This window comes from Hipposideros armiger, unplaced genomic scaffold (genome assembly GCF_001890085.2).
Source record: "Hipposideros armiger isolate ML-2016 unplaced genomic scaffold, ASM189008v1 scaffold_382, whole genome shotgun sequence".
Taxonomy (NCBI): Eukaryota; Metazoa; Chordata; class Mammalia; order Chiroptera; family Hipposideridae; genus Hipposideros; species Hipposideros armiger.
In genome coordinates, this window is record NW_017731732.1 from 1043041 (window position 1) to 1064555 (window position 21515).

Sequence of the window (21515 nt, forward strand, 5' to 3'; positions counted from 1 at the left end):
GAAATAAGCTTGTTCCTAACACAGCAGCCCAGGTTGGAGCAGGCTGGTTCGATGGGTGGCGACTTTCTGGGGTTGGAAGTGGGGCCAGTGACTGTCCAGGTGTACCTGACTTACCTGCCCTTCCTCTCTCCATCTGCCCTCCCCACTCCAGGCCTCGCTTGGGGACAGTCATGCACCGGGTGATCGGACTGGGGCTCCTCTACTTTATCTTCGCAGCGGTCGAAGGCGTGATGAGAGTCGTTGGGGTAAAATCTGCGTAATTCCACTTCCATCTCTTTGTCATTGCTATGAAATAGGATTTGACTTTATAGCCTCTGAGATGAATTTGTGAAGATAGGAAGTTTATGAAAAAGGCCCAGTTTTATTTCCTATGGAATATTTTCCTTTTTAAGACTTCCTGGAAGTAAAAGGCAAGCCAGAGCACTTCCTGAAGTGACATGACTGCCTGATGGCAGCTGCCCCCAGAGATGTCCACAGTCACCCCCAGGAAGGTTTGCATGTCATTTTGCAGTGTGCACATGCCCATTTCTTCCACATATGCCAAGTGAAGACGGTGTACCCTTCACGCATGGAGACCTTGCGTCTCGCTCTTGAGTCTCATTTGGCCATGAGTTGTCTCTGACTCTGAGCGCAGTATTGTGGGGATTCAGCAGAGCCCACTCCCAGAAGGACCCGAGCAGGTGGTGTCAGGGGGTAACGGTGGGAGGGGATGGGGGTGGCAGGTGCCTTGGACAAGAGTCAGCATATTTACATCTGCGAAGACCCTCAGGGCTCTAGCTCGTATTTTTTCCCAATTATGTGGTTGACGAGCGAGTGATTCACAAGCTTATTGAACTTCACTTGATTCTAAGAATCATGTTATTTTCACCTACAGTGTCTTGGCTGACATGTATAGCTCAGGTCACTGCACAGAGGCATGTGTACGTGCCTCACATCACATGTTCGCTCTGACCCTGAAAGCAGGGCACTCGTCCAGTCCTGTTAAAAAGCCTCGTGCTCCTTCCTGTTGTCTCTAGCCTGCATTCTGTGTTAGATATACCTGCTCCTTCATCCATGACTCGTGAGGGGTGTTTATTTTCACGATTACATAATGAAGAACTCTGCATTTGTATGTAACTCACAGGAAACTCATCTCTCCTAGAAAGAAAACAGAAAAGATAAATATTCCACATACACAAATATTGTATACATCGTATTTCCTTAAAATCTGACAGTCAGCTTGGCACCTGGAACTGCTTTACATATGCCCTCTGTCAGCTCCCAATCAGAGTGAGTGGCTGGCCTACGGTTTGCTTGTCCCTTGCACTCAGTTCCTTGTCCTTATTTTACTTTTTACAAATCTTTCATGCCCAGCAGGAAAGAGGAAGGTCCGTCTCACTAGTAGCCGTGACCGTGGATTGGGTGTGGAGAGGGGAGGTTGACACGGTTGCCCAGGGGGACTGGGGGCGTGGTGCTTGTTACTCACCATTCCAGAGTTCAGTCTCGTGCTCAGGTTGCTAGGTGAGCACCTGTTGCTGACCAAACCAGTTGTTTCCTTGTGCTTAACCACAGTGCTGTTGGTGGGTAAAATCCTGTGTATGGCCTTTGCACACTGATGCTTTGAGCTAAACTGTTTTTTCATATCAGATGAGAGAGTTCCTAGAATATAATGAAACTTAACTGTCAGGGTTTTATTCCTGTTTTATCTTCCAGGGCTCTAGCCACTTAGCTGTTGTTTTTGGTGACATTATTTTAGCAGTTATCGACTCCATTTTTGTATGGTTCATATCCTTTACTGTGTCCTTCTAAAACAGTTTGGTATGTCATAAAATCATCTTTTCTTTTAATTTGTAATGATCACAGAAAGAAATACAGTTTTGCATTATTGTTACCTCCACATAGGAAGTTGGTTGAAGGTGAAAAAGTAACAACTCCCCAGACAAACAGTGTCCTTTTTTGCTATTTAGTTCTGCCAACTTAAGTACTCACTGTGTGCCCACACTGAGGAGGTGTGGGAGTAAAAGACATCCCTGCATTTAAGGAACCCATGCTGTGGTAGAGGAGACACACGCAGCTGGAAGGGATATAGCAACAGTCTCTGCCATCTCAGAGAGGTGGTAACGCAAACAGGAGGGAAGGTGTTCTAGCATCAAGTCAGGAAAGATTTCAGAGACGGTGACGTTTAAATCAAGACTGGGAGGACAAAATGGGGGTTAGATAGAAAGAGAAGTGAGAATCGGGAAACAGGCATTCTGGGAAGAATGGAAAGGGACACGTAGTGGGAAGCATGAAAATAGAGGGACAGTGGCAGAGTGTCCCAGAGTAGCTGCCTGTAGGTGAAGGTGTGTGAGAGCCGCAGCAGGCGGGGCCCGACTGAGAGAGAGTGACTTGTCCACAAGGAAGCAGCTGTGGAGGCTTTCTGAATCCCTCGTGGGTGATTTTTTTCTGAGCCCAGCCTACCTGTTCTTTAAATTCCGTTTGTGAATTCTCTTAATGCTTCCAAGTTAAAACAACCCTTTAATGTATCATCCTCCTTCTTCAAAGCAGTGGTTGTCATCCTTGCTTGGGAGCTGGGATCAGAGATGCCCCCGAAAATGTCAGGAAGCCTGGAGCCTGTCTTCACAGGTTACAGACTGCGCCCCACATAGGCGCTTGCCTACAGTGGGGCATGTAAGAGTCTCCTGGATCTGTCATGGGGCCCCAGTCCAGTTAAGAAATAATGCCTAATTTAAAGAATTGTTTCTGACCAAACTTGCTTAAAAGTCTTAAAAACATCTGCTTCTGTTCAGCTACTGGTTTAGAGTCCAGTTTATTGAATAAATTTGTAGTTTCCCAGAGAGTGCTGTGAACATCTTCCTCTAGTACTTGTCATAGTGCCTGTATGAAAACACACCTGACGACATTCAGTTGTTAACAAGGAGAAGTGCATACCTCAGCTGTGCATACGAGCTGTGTTCCAGCGCAGGGCGCAGGTCCAGCTCCGAGGGGCAGCCCTGTGGGGAGGCTCCCCGCCCTGGGACAGGGACAGGAGCAGGCAGTATGGGCACACCTGGAATGGGGGCAGCTCTGCAGGGGGAGCTGAGTGTTCGGGTAAGGACCCTGCTTCCTTTGCTTTTGTGAATTACTGAGCTGATTCTATATGAAGCTAGCTCTAAAGTAAAAGCAAAATAGCCTGAAAACTTCAGAGCCACAGCCTTTCTCATGAAACCCTCCCCGCTCTTTTTCTGTTTGTTTTATTTTTTTTGCTGTTTTGCTGCAGGCTAATGACTCTGACCTTGAGCTTGTGGCCAGCCTCCCCCTGTCTCTTCTTGACTCTGGCTTGTGCTGGTGGATATCCTTTCCTGGGGCAGCTGGGTCCTGTGCTTCTCACCTGGGATGATGGGCCGTGTGCTTTCCTCCCGACTTCCTCTCTCACCAGAAGTGGGTTAAGCTCTCCCTAACTTTCCCTACCTTGGTAAGTGCAGGCTTAGACGCTTTTGAATTTGCATTTGATCCTTTTATTCCTTGGTTTTTAAAAATCACTTTTGACTTATTAAATGAGGCCAGACTTTTTAACACAGAAAATTGGTTTTAGTGAAGAATTTCTAAAAACTATTAGTCTTAGTGATGTATGGGGGACATGGCACATTTGCATTTTTGTAACTTCTACCAGAAGTCTTAATTGGGTGGGTTGTGCTATTTTAGACATTAACCTATTGCAAGTTATTGGTCATTTAGAAAGATTGAAAAGCAGTTTGGGTAGTTATAGGAGCTAAAATGAATTTTAACTAATGAGTATTAGAATTTAGTAGGAGGCATAAATGCAGAATTTACCCGCTTTGGCTGCGTTCTAATTTCCATGTGTGGCTCGTGGACAGAGCCGGGTGCTGCCTGCACCAGAGGGGCACCTCCCACCACAGACAGAGCTCCACTTGCCTCAGCCTCTGAGCTCAGGAGCCTGTGGAGATGCCCCTTGACTTCTTCATAGCTGACTGTGTTGGACTTGACCAGAGCCTGTGCCCTTAGGATACCATTGTGGTGGGAAGCCCCAGGCTTCCACCTTCCGGGCCGACTTACTACAGAGAACCCCTTCTTTATAGGACTTAGACAGGACACCCCGTGCCCCCTGGTTTATCTGTGACAAGGCCAGGCTCAGATCCATGTACCCATGGACCAGTCTGGACCAAACCAAGCAGCCTCCTCCCCCAGGTCCCTGAGCTTTCATCCCTCTCAGCCCTCCAGAGGGGCCCCTCCTGGGAATCTGCAGACCCAGGAAAGTCACTCCCTGATTGCCATCCTGTCATGCCACCCAGTCCCCACATCTGAGCTGTCTAGTCCTGTTTACTCTCTCCCCCATAAGAGCAGAACCCTGCCCTGTGTGCCCCAGGGCTGCTGAATCTCAGTCTCCCTGTCACAACATCTTTTGAATGAAGTCTGTCCTTACCTAAATCCAGATTTGTTCTGACATATTTTGGTTTTTAATGGATAAAATGGAATGGATAGATGACCTAACTTCTTAATTAGGGTCATTGAAAGTATAAAACGAGAATAGACTCAAAAGAACAAAATAAGTAAGAAACAGCCAGAAAAGCAGAAGCCAACTGGGATGTCCCAGTGGGGCCTGCGGGGTCACTTGGCCTGGGACTGGCAGGTTGTCTGCTCTGCCCTGTGGTTTGGACACTGGGCATGGAAGAGCACGTCATGGGGCTCCTGGCTTATGTGTTTTCCTTCAAGTTCATTTAGTTCAGACAACGGTAGATTGTAAGGCAAATTTGTGATAAAATCAGAATCGTGATCATACAGTATTGGTGGCTAACATTACATGTTCCGTGTTTTTATTAGCTTTAAATTAGAGGATCTGTATTTAGCACGATCAATTTTGGAAATGTGGTAGATTCTGATTCTGTTTTCTATATTAACTGTTTATTACTATTTAAAATGCATTTCCTTAACTTTTTCACATTTTTATAAGTTTGGCACAAACTATGAAGACTCTGAGGCTAAGAAAGAACACGGTGAAATTTTCTTTATACAGGCACTTTACAAGTACTCTGATCTTTGCCGTGCTGGGTAAGTGTTGGACTTCGCTTATTATAGTAAGTTATGTCAGGGTTGCAGTTCCTTCAAAGGTGACTTTTTTGGTGTGTTTCAGCTTCTGTAGTGTTTATGGTGTGGACAACTAAGACATTTAGATTTGCAAAATGTCAATCAGTAAGTATAATCTTCCTATTTAAACAGTTTTCATTTTTAATTATACCATTATATTTTGTGTAATTTTGAAGAATTTAGTTTCTCTTTGTAAATAGAAGTAATTTCAGTGGAGATTTTGTGTTTACTTTGAATTATTTTGCATAGAATTATAAAAACTTTTGCCTCCTTTCAATGACTCTGAAAAAGTTCCTAAATCTGCTTTTCCAGCTACACCCTTTTCTCAATTTCCTTTTATATATTTTGAAAAATAATTCTCTGCTTATATAACTTAAGGTAACAGGAAATCTTTTTCTTTCTGTATCCCTGAACTTGGGCTCTTTGGTACCCAATGGGCCTCTATGCCTTCAGTCTGACGTGTCATTTATAATGTTAAACAGCCCTTTAGTAGCATCTCAAATAGTATATAATAACATCTATCACAGTAAAAACAGGTAACCTGCTGGGAAAAAGACTGCACTGAGATTTTTGCATCAGAGATTCTGATGTCATCAATGTCAAAAATACAGCAGCCCCCCTTATCCACGGGGAACATGTTCTAAGACCCCCCAGTGGACACCTGAAACCATGGCCAGTACCAAACCCTTATATATTATGTTTTCTCCTACACACACCTACCTGTGATAAAGTTTAATTTATAAAGTTTAATCTATTAATTTTTAAATTAGGCCCAGTAAGAGATTAACAACAATAACTAATAAAATAGAACAATATAACAATATAATGTAATAAAAGTTATGTGAATGTGGTCCTTCTCTCAAAGTTTCTTTTGAATTGTTTGTTTCTGGAATTTTCCATTCAATACTTTCGGACTGCATTTGACCACAGGAACTGAAACCATGGAAAGCGAAATCGTGGATAAGGGGTGATAAGTGACTGTACCCACTGTCAACTTGATTCTGATTCTGCTATTAACCTGCCTTATGACTGTTCTGGCCTAGAAAATAGACTAAATCACCTCTAAAGCTTTTTACACTCTAATTCTTTTTATGATACTATGCTATTTAATTTATGTTAGGATTTTATTCATCTAATTGTCTATAAGGCTGAAGTAAGCATTAATGTTGCTTTTATGAAGATCATTACTTAGTTTTCATTTTACTTGAAAAAATATGTGCTTATTTATTTGGAAGACTTACTGGTTGGAAAGATTTCATTAGTACTTGCCATTGTACATTATTTGAATCAAAAGTCTATGTGTTTATCAGAAAATTAACTTTTTCATGTCCTTATTGTAGGATTGGATGGAACGCTGGGTTGATAATGCATTTTGGAGCTTCCTGTTTTCACTCATCCTTATTGTAATAATGTTTTTGTGGAGACCATCAGCAAATAATCAGAGGTACCTAACATAGGAAAAGGCACATTTGGCAAGCATTTGTCGATCACCTGCTACCGTGCTAACCACATTTAGAGAGAGTGGGAAGTGGTCGTGCTTTTCAGGAGTGCTTAGTCAGGTGGGGAGACACACGTAACAAATGCCAGGCAGGGAAATGAGAGATGCATACATTGAGTGCATGGGCAGACAGAGGGTGGTGAAGAGGACTCTGTAAAGCAGCATTTATGTTTCGCCTTAAGGAAATTATGTTTCGCTTTAAGGAAAGAACAGGGCAGTGAAAGCCTGAGCAGAAGGAGTCCGTTTCCTGGGCTTTGGGGGACACGAGGTGTGCTCTGGAGGTCAAGGAAAGTAGGACCCAAATCGTGAAGAGCTTGAATGCCAAGTCCAGAAGATTGTGCTTTAGACCACATGTGATGAGGAGCCCCCACCTTTTATGCTCCATTTCTCTTCCCCAAGAAAAGCACTGTGAGGACAAAATGAAGAAGTACATACCAGTGTATGTGTTTATGTCTTCAAAAATGCACAACAATGATAATAATACATGCACACATACACGTATGCACTGTCCTGCACCTTCTTGTTCAGATGTATCCACGTTATCTGTATATCTGCCCATTATTTGTAATGGCTTCACAGCATTCCGTAGTATTAGTGTAGCCTCATTTCTGTGAGCATCCTAACATTAGATACTTTGTTTCTAGGCTCTTCCCTGTTATTGTCAGCAGTGTTTTCTGAATGTTATTGGACCTAGTACAGTGCCTCAGTCATGTGATGTATTTTCAGCAATCACACAGCAGGTTCTCCTTGGTTGGGGGATGAGTTCAAGGTCGTGGGCAGGGAGGTGGACCTGCTGTGGAGAGGGGTGCAGCAGGAAGCTGCCCCCGAGCATGACAGGCTGCAGGACTGCTCTCCAGACAGGTCTCCCCCATTTCCACTCTTACCAGCAAGGCTGGGGGCTCCCGCTGCAGTTTCTTCACAACAGCCTTTCTAATTTGAGAATAAAATAATTATGTTTTTGTTATTTTCATTTATGGGAAACTATAAATGTAGATGTTTTTTAATGCAATCACTGTTTTACATATAAGCTAAAACTTGGACAGGCTTAAATGCACTAGTAAAGCGACTTCTCGTTTTTGACGTAGGTATGCCTTCATGCCCTTAATTGATGATTCGGATGATGAAGTTGAAGAGTTCATGGTAACATCTGAAAATTTAAGTGAGTGATATGTTTGCTTATTGAGTTACTGACTGTTGTACATATTGTAACAAAGAAATGTTTTGTTTTGTTTTGGTTTTTTTTTTTAAGATTTTTATTGGGGAATTGGGGGGATGGGAACAGTGCTGGGGGATTGGGGAAGGGGAACAGACAAGTTGCTGTCGTTTTGTTCTTCAATCTAGTTGTGGAGGACGTTGCTTCACTTGCCCAAGTTGGCACCATCATTGCGCTCTTCCCTGGAGAGGCAGATCAGTCGCCGGCTTCTGGATGGCCGCTCACTGCAGCGGCTGGCCGCTCACGCTGGCTGCTGGCTGCACACGGTAGCCCATAGCAATCCATTGCCACAGGGGCTGCAGCCTACGCCGTGGCCAGCGACTCACGGCAGCCCAGCTCCAGGTTGAGCTGTTGTTCAGCATCTTAGCTGTGGAGGGCAGTGTTCACTGGCCCTCATATGTGGGATCCGAACCGGGGCCCTCTGGCATCCCAAGCGAGTTCTTAACCATCGCGCCACTTGGCCGGCCCCAAAGAAATGTTTTACCTTAACCTGTGATGCAAAGTCAGAGACTTTTTTTCCTATAAAATATTTTTTAAACTATATATATGCAAAAACCTCTATTATGGTAGATACAAGAAGAAAAGTCAGTAATGAAATTTTGAAGATTATTAATGTAGGTAGTTTGAGCTTTTGTGACTCGTTTGCTCTTAAAGTCTAAATATTGAAGTAGGCACAGTGATTTTCACAAGAGTGATTTGGTGTGTTTTGTGCTTTGCTCCTAAATAATATTCATCTTGATGATTGCTCAATTTTTTGGATCACCCCTTTAAAATTAGTAACATCTGTAATTTCCTGGCTATGCCCAAAGCATTTAGACAATGGTCTTAATGCTAATTTCATCTTTCTATTAGTTTCTACATAATATTTTATCATTTTATTAATTTTGCCATAATACTCTAATTAATCAGTATGTAACTCAGATGTTGAGAGTAATTTTATCTTTGTTTCATTCTGCCTTTGTCTTATTTTGGTTTCTCTTATTAGTAACATTCTTTTTTATAATTTTTTTTTTGTTCTCTGATTATCTGAATTACTGTGAAAATTTTATAATCTCCAATCAGCAAAAATTGCAGCTTAATCAATGTATCTTCAGTGTCCCCACTTTCTTTTACCTCTTCTCATCTTATTCTCACAATGAATCTTTCATGTTTCTCTGACTTTGCTATTAAGAAAGGAAACCTGAAATACTTATTCACAGCAAAAATCTATTAATTCATGTGTCAAGGTTCTGTTTCCATAGTGATGGAATGAATTAAATTGGACTAACCTTCCTGCCGATAGCTAGTATGAACTCTTGACAGAATTTTTGAATTTTTTTTTTAAGACTTTATTGGGGAATTGGGGGACGGGAACAGTGTTGGGCAATCGGGGAAGGGGAACAGACAAGTTGCTGTCCTTTTGTTCTTCAGTCTAGTTGTGGAGGACGTTGCTTCACTGGCCCATGTTGGTATTATCATTGCGCTCTTCCCTGGTGAGGCAAATTGGTAGCCGGCCAGTGGACAGCTGCTCACGGCAGTCCTTGGCAGCTCACGCTGGCTGCCAGCCACTCACACCCGCTGCCAGCCACTCACGGTAGCTTATGGCAGCCCACTGCAGCTCCACTGCAGCCTACGCTGTCACTGGCGACTCAACAGCAGCCCAGCTCCAGGTCGAGCTGTTGTTCACCATCTTAGCTGTAGAGGGCGCAGCATCACTGGCCCTCATGTGGAATCCGAACCAGGGCCCTGCTGCTCAGAGCTGGCATCCCAAGTCAACTCTTAACCTACGCGCCACTTGGCTGGCCCCAACAGAATATTTTTTTAATGAGCTGTTTGAGGCATGGAGAGCTTGAAGAGCTGATGGGAACTGGAGATATGACTGTTGAACGACGAGACACACCGCCTTAATACTTCCCAAAGGCACAGAGGTCTTGGCCAAGGGCTCGCCCAATCAGTGTGAGGGCACGGGGGCAGGAGCTCGGGTGCACAGGTGCAGGCTTACTGACGCAAGGAATCACAGTGAGGTTTGGGGCTGGAAGAATGCCCAAATGAAACCCGAAAAAGAGAGAGCCACAAAGGGAAACATTCCAGAAATCTGTGCTCGCTGAGTCTTACCTGATGCCTGAGCTGGGTGAGTGCAAAGTGAGATTCCAAGAGGCCATCCAGCTACGAATAGGACAGCCATTTTCAGCAGCTGCAGGTGCACAGCTTGAAATCCAGAGTCAAGCAGTTGAACATGCTTGGGTGAACACCGTGAGCTTCCCATAAAGCCCTGGGGGGGGCCACTTCTTGGACATAAAGACCACATTCTGGGACACTGACATCACCCTAGGACTAATGCATACTGAAATAAACCCCCAAATAAACCCTCAAAGCACGCTTGCACAAGATCAAAGTGATCCTGCAGTAACTTGATGCCTGCTATACGTCAGGTCCACACTTCCCAGAGGAAGACCGGGGAACCTGGAGCCTGTCTGGCACCATCCTCAGCGTCCATGTGCAATGATAAGCTGCTAGACAAGGGTGCAACTGGAAACAGTGACCCATAGTTAGTGGAGATGTAGAGGTGGCCCAGATATGACAGTTGGCAAGAAAGACTTTACAAACGACTATTACAAATATGTTCAAGAATCTACAGGAGTAGATTGCTGAAGACAAGGGAAATTTCAGGAGAGAGATGGAAACTAAAAAAAAGGGGGTGGGGGGAGGAAGAACCAAACTTTCCCGTAAAAAATGTATGTATTATTTTTTGTTGGGTTATTAGATGTGAGGCTACAAAGAAAAATATTATTTTATATATTTATCTCTATAATGTTTCTCATTTATAGCTGAAGGAATAAAATTAAGAACCTCGAAAACGGTTTCCAATGGAACAGCTAAAGCTGCTGCTTCTGATAACTTTGTGAGTAATGCACATGTTTAATAGTCTCAGTCTTGGTACTTGAGGAATTATACGCACCTCACAGCCATTGACCACAAGGAGGCCATTATTTACTCAGATTCTTTGTGTGAAACGAACGTTAGCAGTGGCAAGCCTGCTTATGTCCAACTGTCGCTTCTGCCCTTCCTGCCTCTCAGGCCTATTCTCACTCCAGCAGATGCCCTGGCACCTGGGAACTGATTAGAATGCAGACTCCCAGGCCCACCAAGTCTGAATCTCCTTCTTAACAGGACTCCGTAGCTGGGTCGTGTGCACATGGGGACCGAGAAGCTTTGTCGTAGTGAAAGCCTGCATTAACTTTTCAGCATTTCAGAGTGATTTTGAAGCCGTTTCAATAACATTTGTTACCTGTTGGGAACGGACTTCACTGTATATATTACCGATGCACTTAACAAAATTAACATTTTAAAAAACTGCACACTTAAAATGGTAAAACATAGGATAGAGATGAGTTTTAAAGTATTTTATGCATGTTATTTATGCATAAAAGTGATAATTATGAAAGTAAGCAAAATGGAAATGCTGATCATACAATTTTATATGGCTGTCTTATATATGTTGTGATTAATATGGTATAAAAATTCACGTATGCATGTGAGTTCTGACAGGACAGCACATGGTATATAAAAACAGTTTTATTTGCTGGATTTGGTAAATTCTCTAAATTTTATTTTTGGCAATTAGTAATTCTTTAAAATGTGTTTTTTGAGTAGTTTGATGGTAATTTAACTAAACTTTAAAAAAACTACAGTTTTAATTATCCAGTGTTAGAGCTTCTAAACTTTCAATTTGTTAAGGTATTTTCCTCTTACTTTAGGGATATCGTATCTCAGTTTATTTTAAAGCTCCTATCAAGGGAAAGCTTTTTCATTTCTCTAAGTTAAGTATAATCAGCTCTTGGTCAGAAGTTGGGGGCCTTGTTTCTCGTTGACTTATTTCTACTTGAGTCTCACTCAGAGAATTGGGGTTCTTATTAATACTGGCTCAGTGGCTTTGCCTCTCTCTCTTTCTCTTTCTAGATAAGCAAGACATATGTAGTGCTAGAACCAGAGTATCCCATGTAATTACTCCTAGAACCAGAGTATTCCATATAGCCAGATACACCACAAAGAAACATTCTAGTTTATTTTACATCATAAACCTAAATATTCCGTATACGTTTTATTTTTTCCCCAGTGAAATAAGCAAGTTTCTGTTTAAAAAAAAAATTACTCTAATTGACCTGCTTCCTTTCTTGTCTCCTGCAGAGAGGTGAGCATAAATACAAGTGATAGACATAAATAGGCTTTTGTTAAGTACCATAATCTTTTTCTTGTGAAAAATTATAAACTCATGATATGAAAACTTGAACAAATTAGGAGGCATATAATGAATGCTAGGAGTAAAAAATCAATACAAATCAATATTCTTGCTATTTTGTATTGTATAAATCCACTCTTTGTATTTTTACTGTGGTTTTTCAATACAAAAAGTGTAACACGCTGCACCTAAATCCAAATTTTTGTTTCTCTGCATGCTTGAGAAAATACTGGCATAATTTCTGTCCAGCATTAGTGCCAACTTCTTATGACATGTAAGAATTAAAGGAATGTTATGTACTGAATTTAATGCTTAAATTTAACATACATTTTATTTAAAAATTCTGCTTTCAGATGATATTAAGCAAATGCTAATATGTGAATATTTATTTCTACAGGATGAAGATTTGAAGTGGGTAGAAGAAAATATCCCTTCTGCCTTCACAGACATGTAAATATCCGGTTCAAGTTTGAATCTAAATGTAGGCTCATGTGTAAAGGGAGAAGTTCATGCTTTGTTGTGTGCTTCTCAGGCTTTCTAACCTCCATGTGTTTTTGTAGGCCCCCTTCCCTAGTGAATGACTGATTTACTTCACATCAAATTGCAAAGAAAACGCAGCCCTCCCTTGGTCTGTCTTTCTCCCCACTTTGTCAGCATACAAAAACTGTTTTAATGCCCGTAGCTTATTACCAACTTCAGCCTTTTCTGATCTGTTTATAGGATCAGACCCATTTCTTTTGTTTTAACTTTCTATCATGGAAAAGTTCAAACACATGTAAAACACTTTTCTTTAACACATGTAACCACAATAGCATTTATGATGGGGAAGCTTTTGGAGGAAAAACATGAGCATAGGAAAAACAGGGTGCAGAGAAAGCCTGTCTGAGAACTTTGGGCTCTTCAGGGTCTTCTTTATCAGCATTCTCTTTGACACTAGAATTCCAGGTGGCTATTTCCACAGTGGAAAGCAGTCAGGATAGCCAGATAGGATAACGTTTTCACATGTTGTTTCTAACTTTCCCTGCTCCCACTTGCTTCCCACCTGCTCCCACTGTTTAGACAGTTCCTGTCTAGGATGATACTCTGATTACGTGAAGAATTCCCTTTATAGTAGTACAGGTATCCTGGCAGTGATCTCTCAGATTTCATTTGTCTGAAGAAGTCTTTATTTCAGCTTTTTTTGAAGAGTGTTTTGCTGGGTATACAATTCTTAATTAACAGTTGTTTTTTTTCAACACTTCAAAGATTGTCACTTGAATGTCTTTCAGCTTTCATAGTTTCAGAAAGAAGTCTGGTTTAGTTCTTTGTTCCTCAAATGTTACGTGGGTTTTATTTGTGGTTTTTGTTTTGTTATATATTTTGGCTGCCTCCAGGATTTTCTCTCTTATCTTAGGTTTTCGTCACTATCAATTTGATGATTCTAGGCATGTGTGTGGACGTATATTTTCATTTCTCTTGGGTATACACCTAAAAATGGAATTGTTAGTATGGTAACTGTATGTTTAACATTTTGAGGACATGCCAAACTGTTTTCCAAGCAGCTGCACCATTTTTAATCCTATCAGTAACATGGGGCTTCCAGTTTCTCTACATCCTTGCCAACCCATTGGTTACCTTTTTTATTTTAGCTCTCTTAGTGGCTATGAATCAGTATCTCATTGTGTTTTTGAGTAACTGAAATTTGAACTGTTTTGTGGAGGGCCTCGTGTTATTTAACTGAACTACAGTAGCTGAAATTCACACACATCAGATTCACGCAAAGTGAGGACTGCCTATACATTATGAAAGTAACAATACACTTACATTTTTACTTTTAATAGAAAAGGAAAATAGGTGCATATGTATTATTTCATATTTACCTGTGCATTTACTAGTACTTCTTTTCTTCCTGTATATCCAACCTATCACCATCTCCTGTAGAGCTTTCTTTAGTATTTCTTATAGTATAGCTCTGCTGCAAACAGATTCTCCTAAATTCATTTATATGAAAATGTATTTGTTTGGCCTTTTTTTAAGGATAGTTTTTGCTGGATATAAATATCTTGACTGACTTTTGTTTGAGCTCTTCCAACATGTACTTCTGGTACCTTCTTGTTTCTGTTGTTTTTGGAGAAAAGTCAGCCATTAGTTGTATTCTTGTTTTCATGTGTCACTTATTTTGCTGATTTTCAGATTTCCCTAGTATTTGGCTTCCCACAGTGTGTGTGGTGTGTCTCAGTGTGCTTTTCTTTGTGCGTGTTCTTGGAATTTGTTGCGCTACTTGGATCTATATTCACATTTTTTAGTGCCTTCAACTACTTATTTTTAATATTTTTGTCCAGGTTTATAAATGTTTCTGTGGGAGGAACCATCTGACCTCTCTATGTTTCCTTCTTTTTTTTGTTTTTTTAAAGATTTTATTGGGGAATTGGGGGAGGGGAACAGCGTTGGGGAATCAGAGAAGGGGAACAGACAAGTTGCTGTCCTTTCGTTCTTCAGTCTAGTTGTGGAGGATGTTGCTTCACTGGCCCGTGTTGGTATTATCGTTGCGCTCTTCCCAAGTGAGGCAGTTGCTCGCTGGCCATTGGACGGCGGCTCACGGCAGCTCACAAAAGCTCATGCCCGCTGCCAGCCAGCCCCACTGCAGCCTACGCCGTTGCTGGCAACTCACAGCAGCCCAGCTCCAGGTCAAGCTGTTGTTCACCATCTTAGCTGTAGAGGGCGCAGCGTCAACTGTTCCTCATGTGGGATCTGAACTAAGACCCTGCTGCTCAGAGCTGGCGTCCCAAGCCAGTTCTTAACCAGCACACTACTCGGCCAGCCCTCAACCTTTCCTTCTGTCTTCCATTTTTACCAGTTTCTCTGTGACCCTTCTTTCTTTACATCATTTTCATTCTCTTAGTTGTTTTCCTGCCAGCTATTGAATTTTTACTTAAATTTATTGTCCCTTGAACACTTTGCAATTTTTTTATTTATTCCTGGGATAATTTTTGTCCTTTTCTTTATTTTCCTGAGTTTGATTGACTCTTTGATGTTCTTCCCCTTTTGTTCTTATCCATTTTTGTTCTTGGTTTTTAAATTTCTTATTATGGATTGTTTTTAAAATCACCAAATGTTCTTTTTATCTTATTTAATTTGGAAAGTTGTGCTATAACCAAAGCTTTCTTCTACTGTAAAATGTTTTGATTTTCATTTTCCTTTCTTTTTTTTCTGCACCATTCTATGGAATTGATTTTGTTTGTCCTACTCCTAGGCATTCTGTCGTGAGAGTTCCTAATTTGAGTGCTTTCTTCTTTCAGTTTGCAATAATTATAGTTTCATTTATGGATAATGTGGTGGGATGGGTGATGGGGAGAGGGGAAGGTTGATGTTGTCTTATTTTTCTTTTATTGCCTCCTCCTTTTTATTTTCTGTGCCATCGCGTCTCCAGGGGACACTGCCCCTCTATGTACCTGGCTGTCCCCTGAAAACTATGACTGTTCAAGCTGCTGCTTCTGGCTCCGCTCACTTTAAGCCCTTTCCCCATGGCAGGTGTGACCTGTGCTTCGGTGTTTCTGTGCTTGGTGTTGGATTTTGTGCAGAGGCTGGTCTTGGCTGTGCCTTGGCTGGCCTGCCCCCAACTCTGCTCTTCACAGTCCCTGAAGCGCTTCCCCATTCTGTGCTTGGGAGCTGCAATGACAGCAGGCATCTGTCACATTAGCATTTTCCTCTACTTCCATATAGTCTCACGTTTGTGGCGTTCTTCTGGAAATGCTGGAGACTACGAGCTGGTGTGGTTTTGTTTGCAGTCGTTGAGGGCCTGTGGGTTTTGAGTCAGGACGTGTGGAGAGGTTCAGATTAGGCGGCAACCACTGTCTTCCAGATTTGGCAGCTCGGTACTGAGCTCTCAGAAGGAAACTATCTCAGCAAACTCCCGGCTTCTTGGTGGGAAGCAGTAAGGCTCCTTCTGGACAGTTCTCTTTATGTCTTAGAAAGTCATCCCTCTTCTTCATGTAAATAGAAATATTTTGACTACAAAGATTCTCTGGAATGTAAAAGACAGGAATGCCTCATTTTACGTTCTCACAAACCATTTATGTAAAATGGGTAAAACCCAAGTTTTTTGTAAAACCCAAGTTTCCACCATTTTATGTTCTTGGGAACTGGTGTGTGTTCAGTTCTGAAAACTAACACAAGAAATTTCACACATGCTCTCCCAATTAGTGTACAATTTACATCGCAAGTTTAGAAGTCAGACTTCATATACAGATAAACCTTTTTTTTACACATCTGTAAAAATGGAGCAGAAATTTTGCAAGTTGTGGGATGGTTTAAACATAATGAGTAAACATATGGTTTGGTGCATTATGGGATGCTCATGTGAATTCATTATGGCGTCTCCTTATCTCTAATAAGCCATAAAGTTTGGCTTAGCAAAGTTCCCCTTCCTGGTTTACTTCTAGTAAATGGTAACAAAGACCTGAGAATTAAACAAGTACCTGATGCCATAAATACCAGCTTTCATACATGTTTGCTCATCCCTCTTTTATAATATGTATGCGTTTATTTTAATAAGCATGGTGTATATTCCAGTATGATAATCTGATATCCATGAGCACAGTGAAGTGACAACTAAAGTCAAGCTGACTCATCCCTGAGTTGTCACAAAGCACATGACATGGGGCTTCCAGTGGAGAGCACATCACCACCCAGGTCCTAACCCCTGCTCTCCAGAGAAGTAGCAGTGCACAGGCAGTGAAGTGGGCTGGGATCGACTGTGTTTGGTCCCTCCTCCGACCGGTCCCGTCATTCGTCCCTCCCAACCTGTCAGCCTCTAGCATTGCTGACCTAGCTTTCTTTGTATTCTTATTTCCACTTCGTAGTAATGATTATTTTTATAACTGGAATTTTTTGGAGTCTAGCACACATTTTGGAAAGTACACACATTCTAAATAAGTTCATAGCTCAGTAAATTTTTAATATGGGCACACTTGTGTGACCAGCACCCAGATGAAAAAACTGGAACTTTGCTTGTGCCCCAAGACCCACCTGTTTTCCTCCCAGGCCATGACCCCACTCCCCCAAAGGTGCTACTGCCTGTACTCATAGATCATTATGTCGGTTTTTAAATTTTATCCCTTAAGAGGCCACACTGTGTTTGGCCCTTCTATTGTATGAGCATACCACGGTTTGCCTGCTCTGGCCTTCTGAGAACAGCACCGCTATGAGCCCGGGTGCATTTCTACAGCCACGTGTTCAGGACACGGGGTGGCAGGTCATGGGGCATGCTCACACTCAGCTTTGTAGCTGCACCAGTCCTTGTTAACACTATGACTTTCTGCCTCTGTTTCAGGGCTCTTCCAGCGCTGGATTCAGATGAGGTAGAGCACATTTTGCTTCCTTCCTATTTACTTCCTTGGAGCTGTTTTCACAAAGTAGAAATGCATTTCAGAAAGAAAATGAGTTACTTTTTAGAATGAGCACAGATCACACAGGCCAAAAGATGGCACTGATTCGTGGGTGAAGTTCAGAGGCACAGAGTCCTCATTTAAACCTGGTGTAAAAGAAGGGAAGAGTTGTTTTTTGACAGTTTGAGCCTGACTGGGTAGAGTTTAGAAAATGGCAGTTTGTCTAAATTAATGTCATACTTATAAATACTTTGCTGGGGTGTTAAATAGAGTTTCTAAGTGACTTTCATTCACTAAGTAGGAAATTTGAATACAGGGTGGAGATTTAGGAAAGTTTTGGGGGGAAATTGAGTTCTGGGTCACCGGGACATTGAAGGGTAGCACAGAAGGTAGGAGTGTGACGTGTAAAGGACAGATGTGAGACCTGAGCTTATGTGACGAGGGCGACAGTGACGGCTACATGACCAGACGCAGCCATCTGTCACTGAAGGGCTAGGCTGGTGACTTGGCAGCAGCCTGGTGACAGACTGTCATGGGCCAGGACATTGGAGAGGCTGCAGCGCACACGTACGTGGGCACAACACCGTCGCACGTCAGGCTCCACAAGTCTGCATGAAATGACCCTTCCAAGGGTGCTACGGTGTTCATGTGATAAGTCACCGACTTATCATTTCAAGAGGACGTGGAGTAGTCAAGTGAGGCCCACCCCAGGTGATTCGGAACTTGGGATGTGTCCTAGCTAGTGGGGCACCCACGTCCCCTCAACCCTCAGCAGGCAAGCGGTTGCACATTCCAGGATGTGCATGTCGGATGGTTTTAGTTTCCGCATCCAGGCCACACTGCAAATTCTGGAATACACTCAGTTCCCCTCAAAGTCGTGTCTGTTGAAAGACTAGAGAACTTTGTTAGGTTCTGGAAACATGGCCATTTTGATGACCATTTTCTTTCTTTTTAGGAAATCATGACCAGATCTGAAATGGCACAGAAAATGTTCTCTTCAGAAAAGATAATGTGATTTGGAACCACATGAATGAGACCTAATTAACAGTGAAGGACTTTCCAAGTCTAAGAGACTTGTTCTGATATCATGCGGCAAGTTTTTGTTGCATTGTCTTGGAAATCTGTGTGTTAAAAAGAATCGTGCAGAAGTGGGAGGGTTCTGCAGCCCTCTTCAAGCTGACTTGTGAATGTCCGTTGAGTTGCCTGGACTTGGAAATAACCTGAGCAAACCAGGTGTTATGACAAAGAATGTGCCCCAATGGGCGTCAGGCATGTGGGTTGGGTTGTCTCTTTTTCCTGGAAAATGTGGTCATTCCAGATTTAAACCTTTTCTTTACATAAACACTTCCTGTTCTTCCACGGACCTCTGAGGTAGATGGAGTGACTGCTGAAGCGTGGTCGAGCAGTGTGTCCCTGCCTTGGGTTTAGAGTCACCACATGCAGTAGTAACTTCCTTTTTTTCTGCTGAAGTTCATTGGAACATGGCATGTACATGTGGCCAGTTGCTGTGTGGGGGACATTGCACACATCTGACAGAGCCATTTGTCCTTGTCACCCTGCACATCAGACCCACTGCCTGAGCTCAGGGGACACGGGTACATGGAGAGAGGGTCTTGAGAGTCACTTCCAAAGATTTGCTCTGCCACTGTCCCCTCGCTCAGGCTATCTATGCTGCTGAACTGCCTGCAGGTGGTGAGCACCTGGCCACATGGCTCCCCCAGGGCACCTCCTGCCGACAAGCTGGGGCTTCTGGGGGAAACCAGAGACTTACCTCTTGTGTAATCTTGGTGTCTTTGATTTTGTAATAAAACATTTAACTGTACGGGACATCACTGTTCATAATGTAATTAATTTCTTAACCTTCAACCATGTTTTATACATTATTTTGTTACATTATAATGTGTGATTTCAAATTTTTGTTTTAATTTTTTTTATTGCAGAACATTCTAAACTTGAAAGGCAGTCAAATGTGGTATGGAAATGTGAATGTTTGCTGTGTTCGTGACCAAAGATACAGGGCTGGTGGGCATTTAGAGGAGGGATTAAGGCGACAACCATGGATGTCTTTCTTTGAAAGAGTTCTAACCTTATCAGTTGACAATGACTTCAGAGAATTCTGATTGAGAAGTATTAAGTCTTTACCAGTGTAGACACTTAAATACAACCTTTTATTTTTTTCATTGTGAAACCACAAAACAAAATTTGTCTTTCAAAATTCTTCCTTTGGAATTTATTTCTCATTTACCCATTTCACAGGAGCTAGGGAAAGAAAAGATTTCTCTCTAATAGTAGTGTCTCTTGAAAAATACTTTCAGGTTTACTTTCATAGTGAATATTGCACAGTGTCATACTGAGAGCATGGTGGTCACGATGCCGGTGCTCCCCCTCCCACGAGAGGAACGTCTGATTTCACAGTGTGGGCTCCATGCCTTGTGTGGCCCCTGCCACCATCCTGGGCCGCATCTTTTACACTTCCCAGCATCCATGTCCGTTCTGGTGTTGGTGCCTTTTCCCTTGGTCCCAGTGTCTCAACCCGGAGGTGACCACTGTCCTCCCATTCCGAACAGTTTTATCTAATGCCACTGCCTGGATTTCAGGGCACATTCACCCCCAATGCCTCTGGTCCTAGTTCAGTTTTAGCAACTGCCACCTAGTGGGGTGGCGTGGGGACCGACGGGCTGTCCCCGCCGTGGCCTCAGCAGTGTTGATCGAAGCCCTGCTCTGTGCAGCTGCAAAGGGAGTGGTGGCACCTGGTTGGCCAGGCTGCTGCTGAAAGGCAGGCTGTCCTCGCGTGCAGGAAGCAGGGCCCCTCCCAGAGGGAGGCCTGTCAGAATGTTTTCCAAGGGCATGCACTGTGTCTGTCACTGTTGATATGGCCTGGCTCGAGGATTCCCGTGGAGGGCACCTGGGGCTGAGTGTGGTTCATCACGACGTAACAGCCAGGGCCACTGTGCAGCTGTCCTGCTTCTGCTCAGAGGTTCCAGAGACTGCTCATCAAGGTCAGACCGATTGATTCTTAGAAACCACCAAGATGGGTCTCCTATTAACGAAGGGATCTGGCTGGGGACAAGGGTCCAGCTTTATGTGTTTCTAGGCCAAAATGCTTAAGTGTTCTTATGCAGTTCATATTGCGCTTATATGATGTGTGAAATTTGCTTAAAAGGGAATTTTCATGATTTGAGTTAGATTAGTATTAGTATCTGCTTTAAAGGATAAAGTTAATTTATTTCAAAAATAAGAGAAAGCAAATGAATATGTGAAGTTTTTAAACCCGGGAGATGATAAGCTGTTCTCATACTTTTCCTGTAAAGAAAATAATTTTTTAATCCTTCATAATCTGTGGAGAATACCAGCCTTCTCCCTGTAACACAGTACATTATGTTTGCACTACTGTCATGTCAAGACTAAAAGTATAAAAAATATACAGATAAGGTTGATCTATATTTCCTTTTTTAAAAGAGGTTTGAGTCTGTACTTGACAGGTTTAAAGTTGAGAGATGTGATGCTAACTTTATAATAAGTCACTAATTTTGGTACTTGTGTCTGTATGATCAACAGTATACAGTACGAAACACCAGGCCTTATACTGGTAATTAAAGTTCTAAACATGTCACATGTATGTAAGTGACAAATGAGACTTAAGGAAATGTACATTATAATACAGGAGCTTTCTGCTGCAGTAAGAAACTCCTTTGGAATGAGGAAAACATGTATTTGGGGAGAAAGTTTAGGGCTGAAGTTGTATTTTTCTATTTAAAATGGTTAAATTATTGTATAACTTGGAAGAAGTTCCTTTGAATGTGGGACAAAACTATTTCAAAGATTTTTGTTTGAAAATATTGATGTATTTTGTGCCTTAATATTTGTTCTGACTTTTAAAATAAGATTTTCATTAAAATATAACTAACATGCAATATTATATTAGTTTCAGGTGTGCACTACAGTTATTCAATATTTATATACCTAAAGAAGTGATCACCATAAGTCCAGCAACCACCTGACTACATACATAGCTATCACAATATTACTGACTATATTCCTTATGCTGTACATTACGTCCCCATGACTACTGTGTAACAACCAATTTGTGCTTCTGAATCCCTTCCCCTTTTTCACCCACCTCCCCCAATCTCCCTCTCATTTGACAACCATCAA

At 42.2% G+C, this 21515-nt stretch overlaps 1 protein-coding gene across 3 annotated transcripts in view; it reads left to right on the top strand.

Moving 5' to 3' along the window:
• Window positions 1-21270, top strand: part of TMEM87B (transmembrane protein 87B) — a 43861-nt gene extending 22591 nt beyond the window's left edge. The window contains exons 10-19 of one of the 3 annotated variants that reach the window (XM_019662882.1): window positions 152-245; window positions 1693-1764; window positions 4920-5028; window positions 5111-5169; window positions 6405-6508; window positions 7648-7721; window positions 10583-10656; window positions 12392-12444; window positions 17306-17333; window positions 18316-21270. In XM_019662882.1, the coding sequence (XP_019518427.1) occupies window positions 152-245; window positions 1693-1764; window positions 4920-5028; window positions 5111-5169; window positions 6405-6508; window positions 7648-7721; window positions 10583-10656; window positions 12392-12444; window positions 17306-17333; window positions 18316-18375 (727 nt within the window). In that variant the 3' untranslated portion in view covers window positions 18376-21270. Of the gene's footprint in view, window positions 1-151; window positions 246-1692; window positions 1765-3238; window positions 3311-4919; window positions 5029-5110; window positions 5170-6404; window positions 6509-6765; window positions 7002-7647; window positions 7726-10582; window positions 10657-12391; window positions 12445-17305; window positions 17334-18315 lie in introns of those variants that run through there. The other 2 variants (XM_019662883.1, XR_002126282.1) reach the window with 2 other exon arrangements.
• The last annotated feature ends 245 nt before the right edge of the window (window positions 21271-21515 follow it).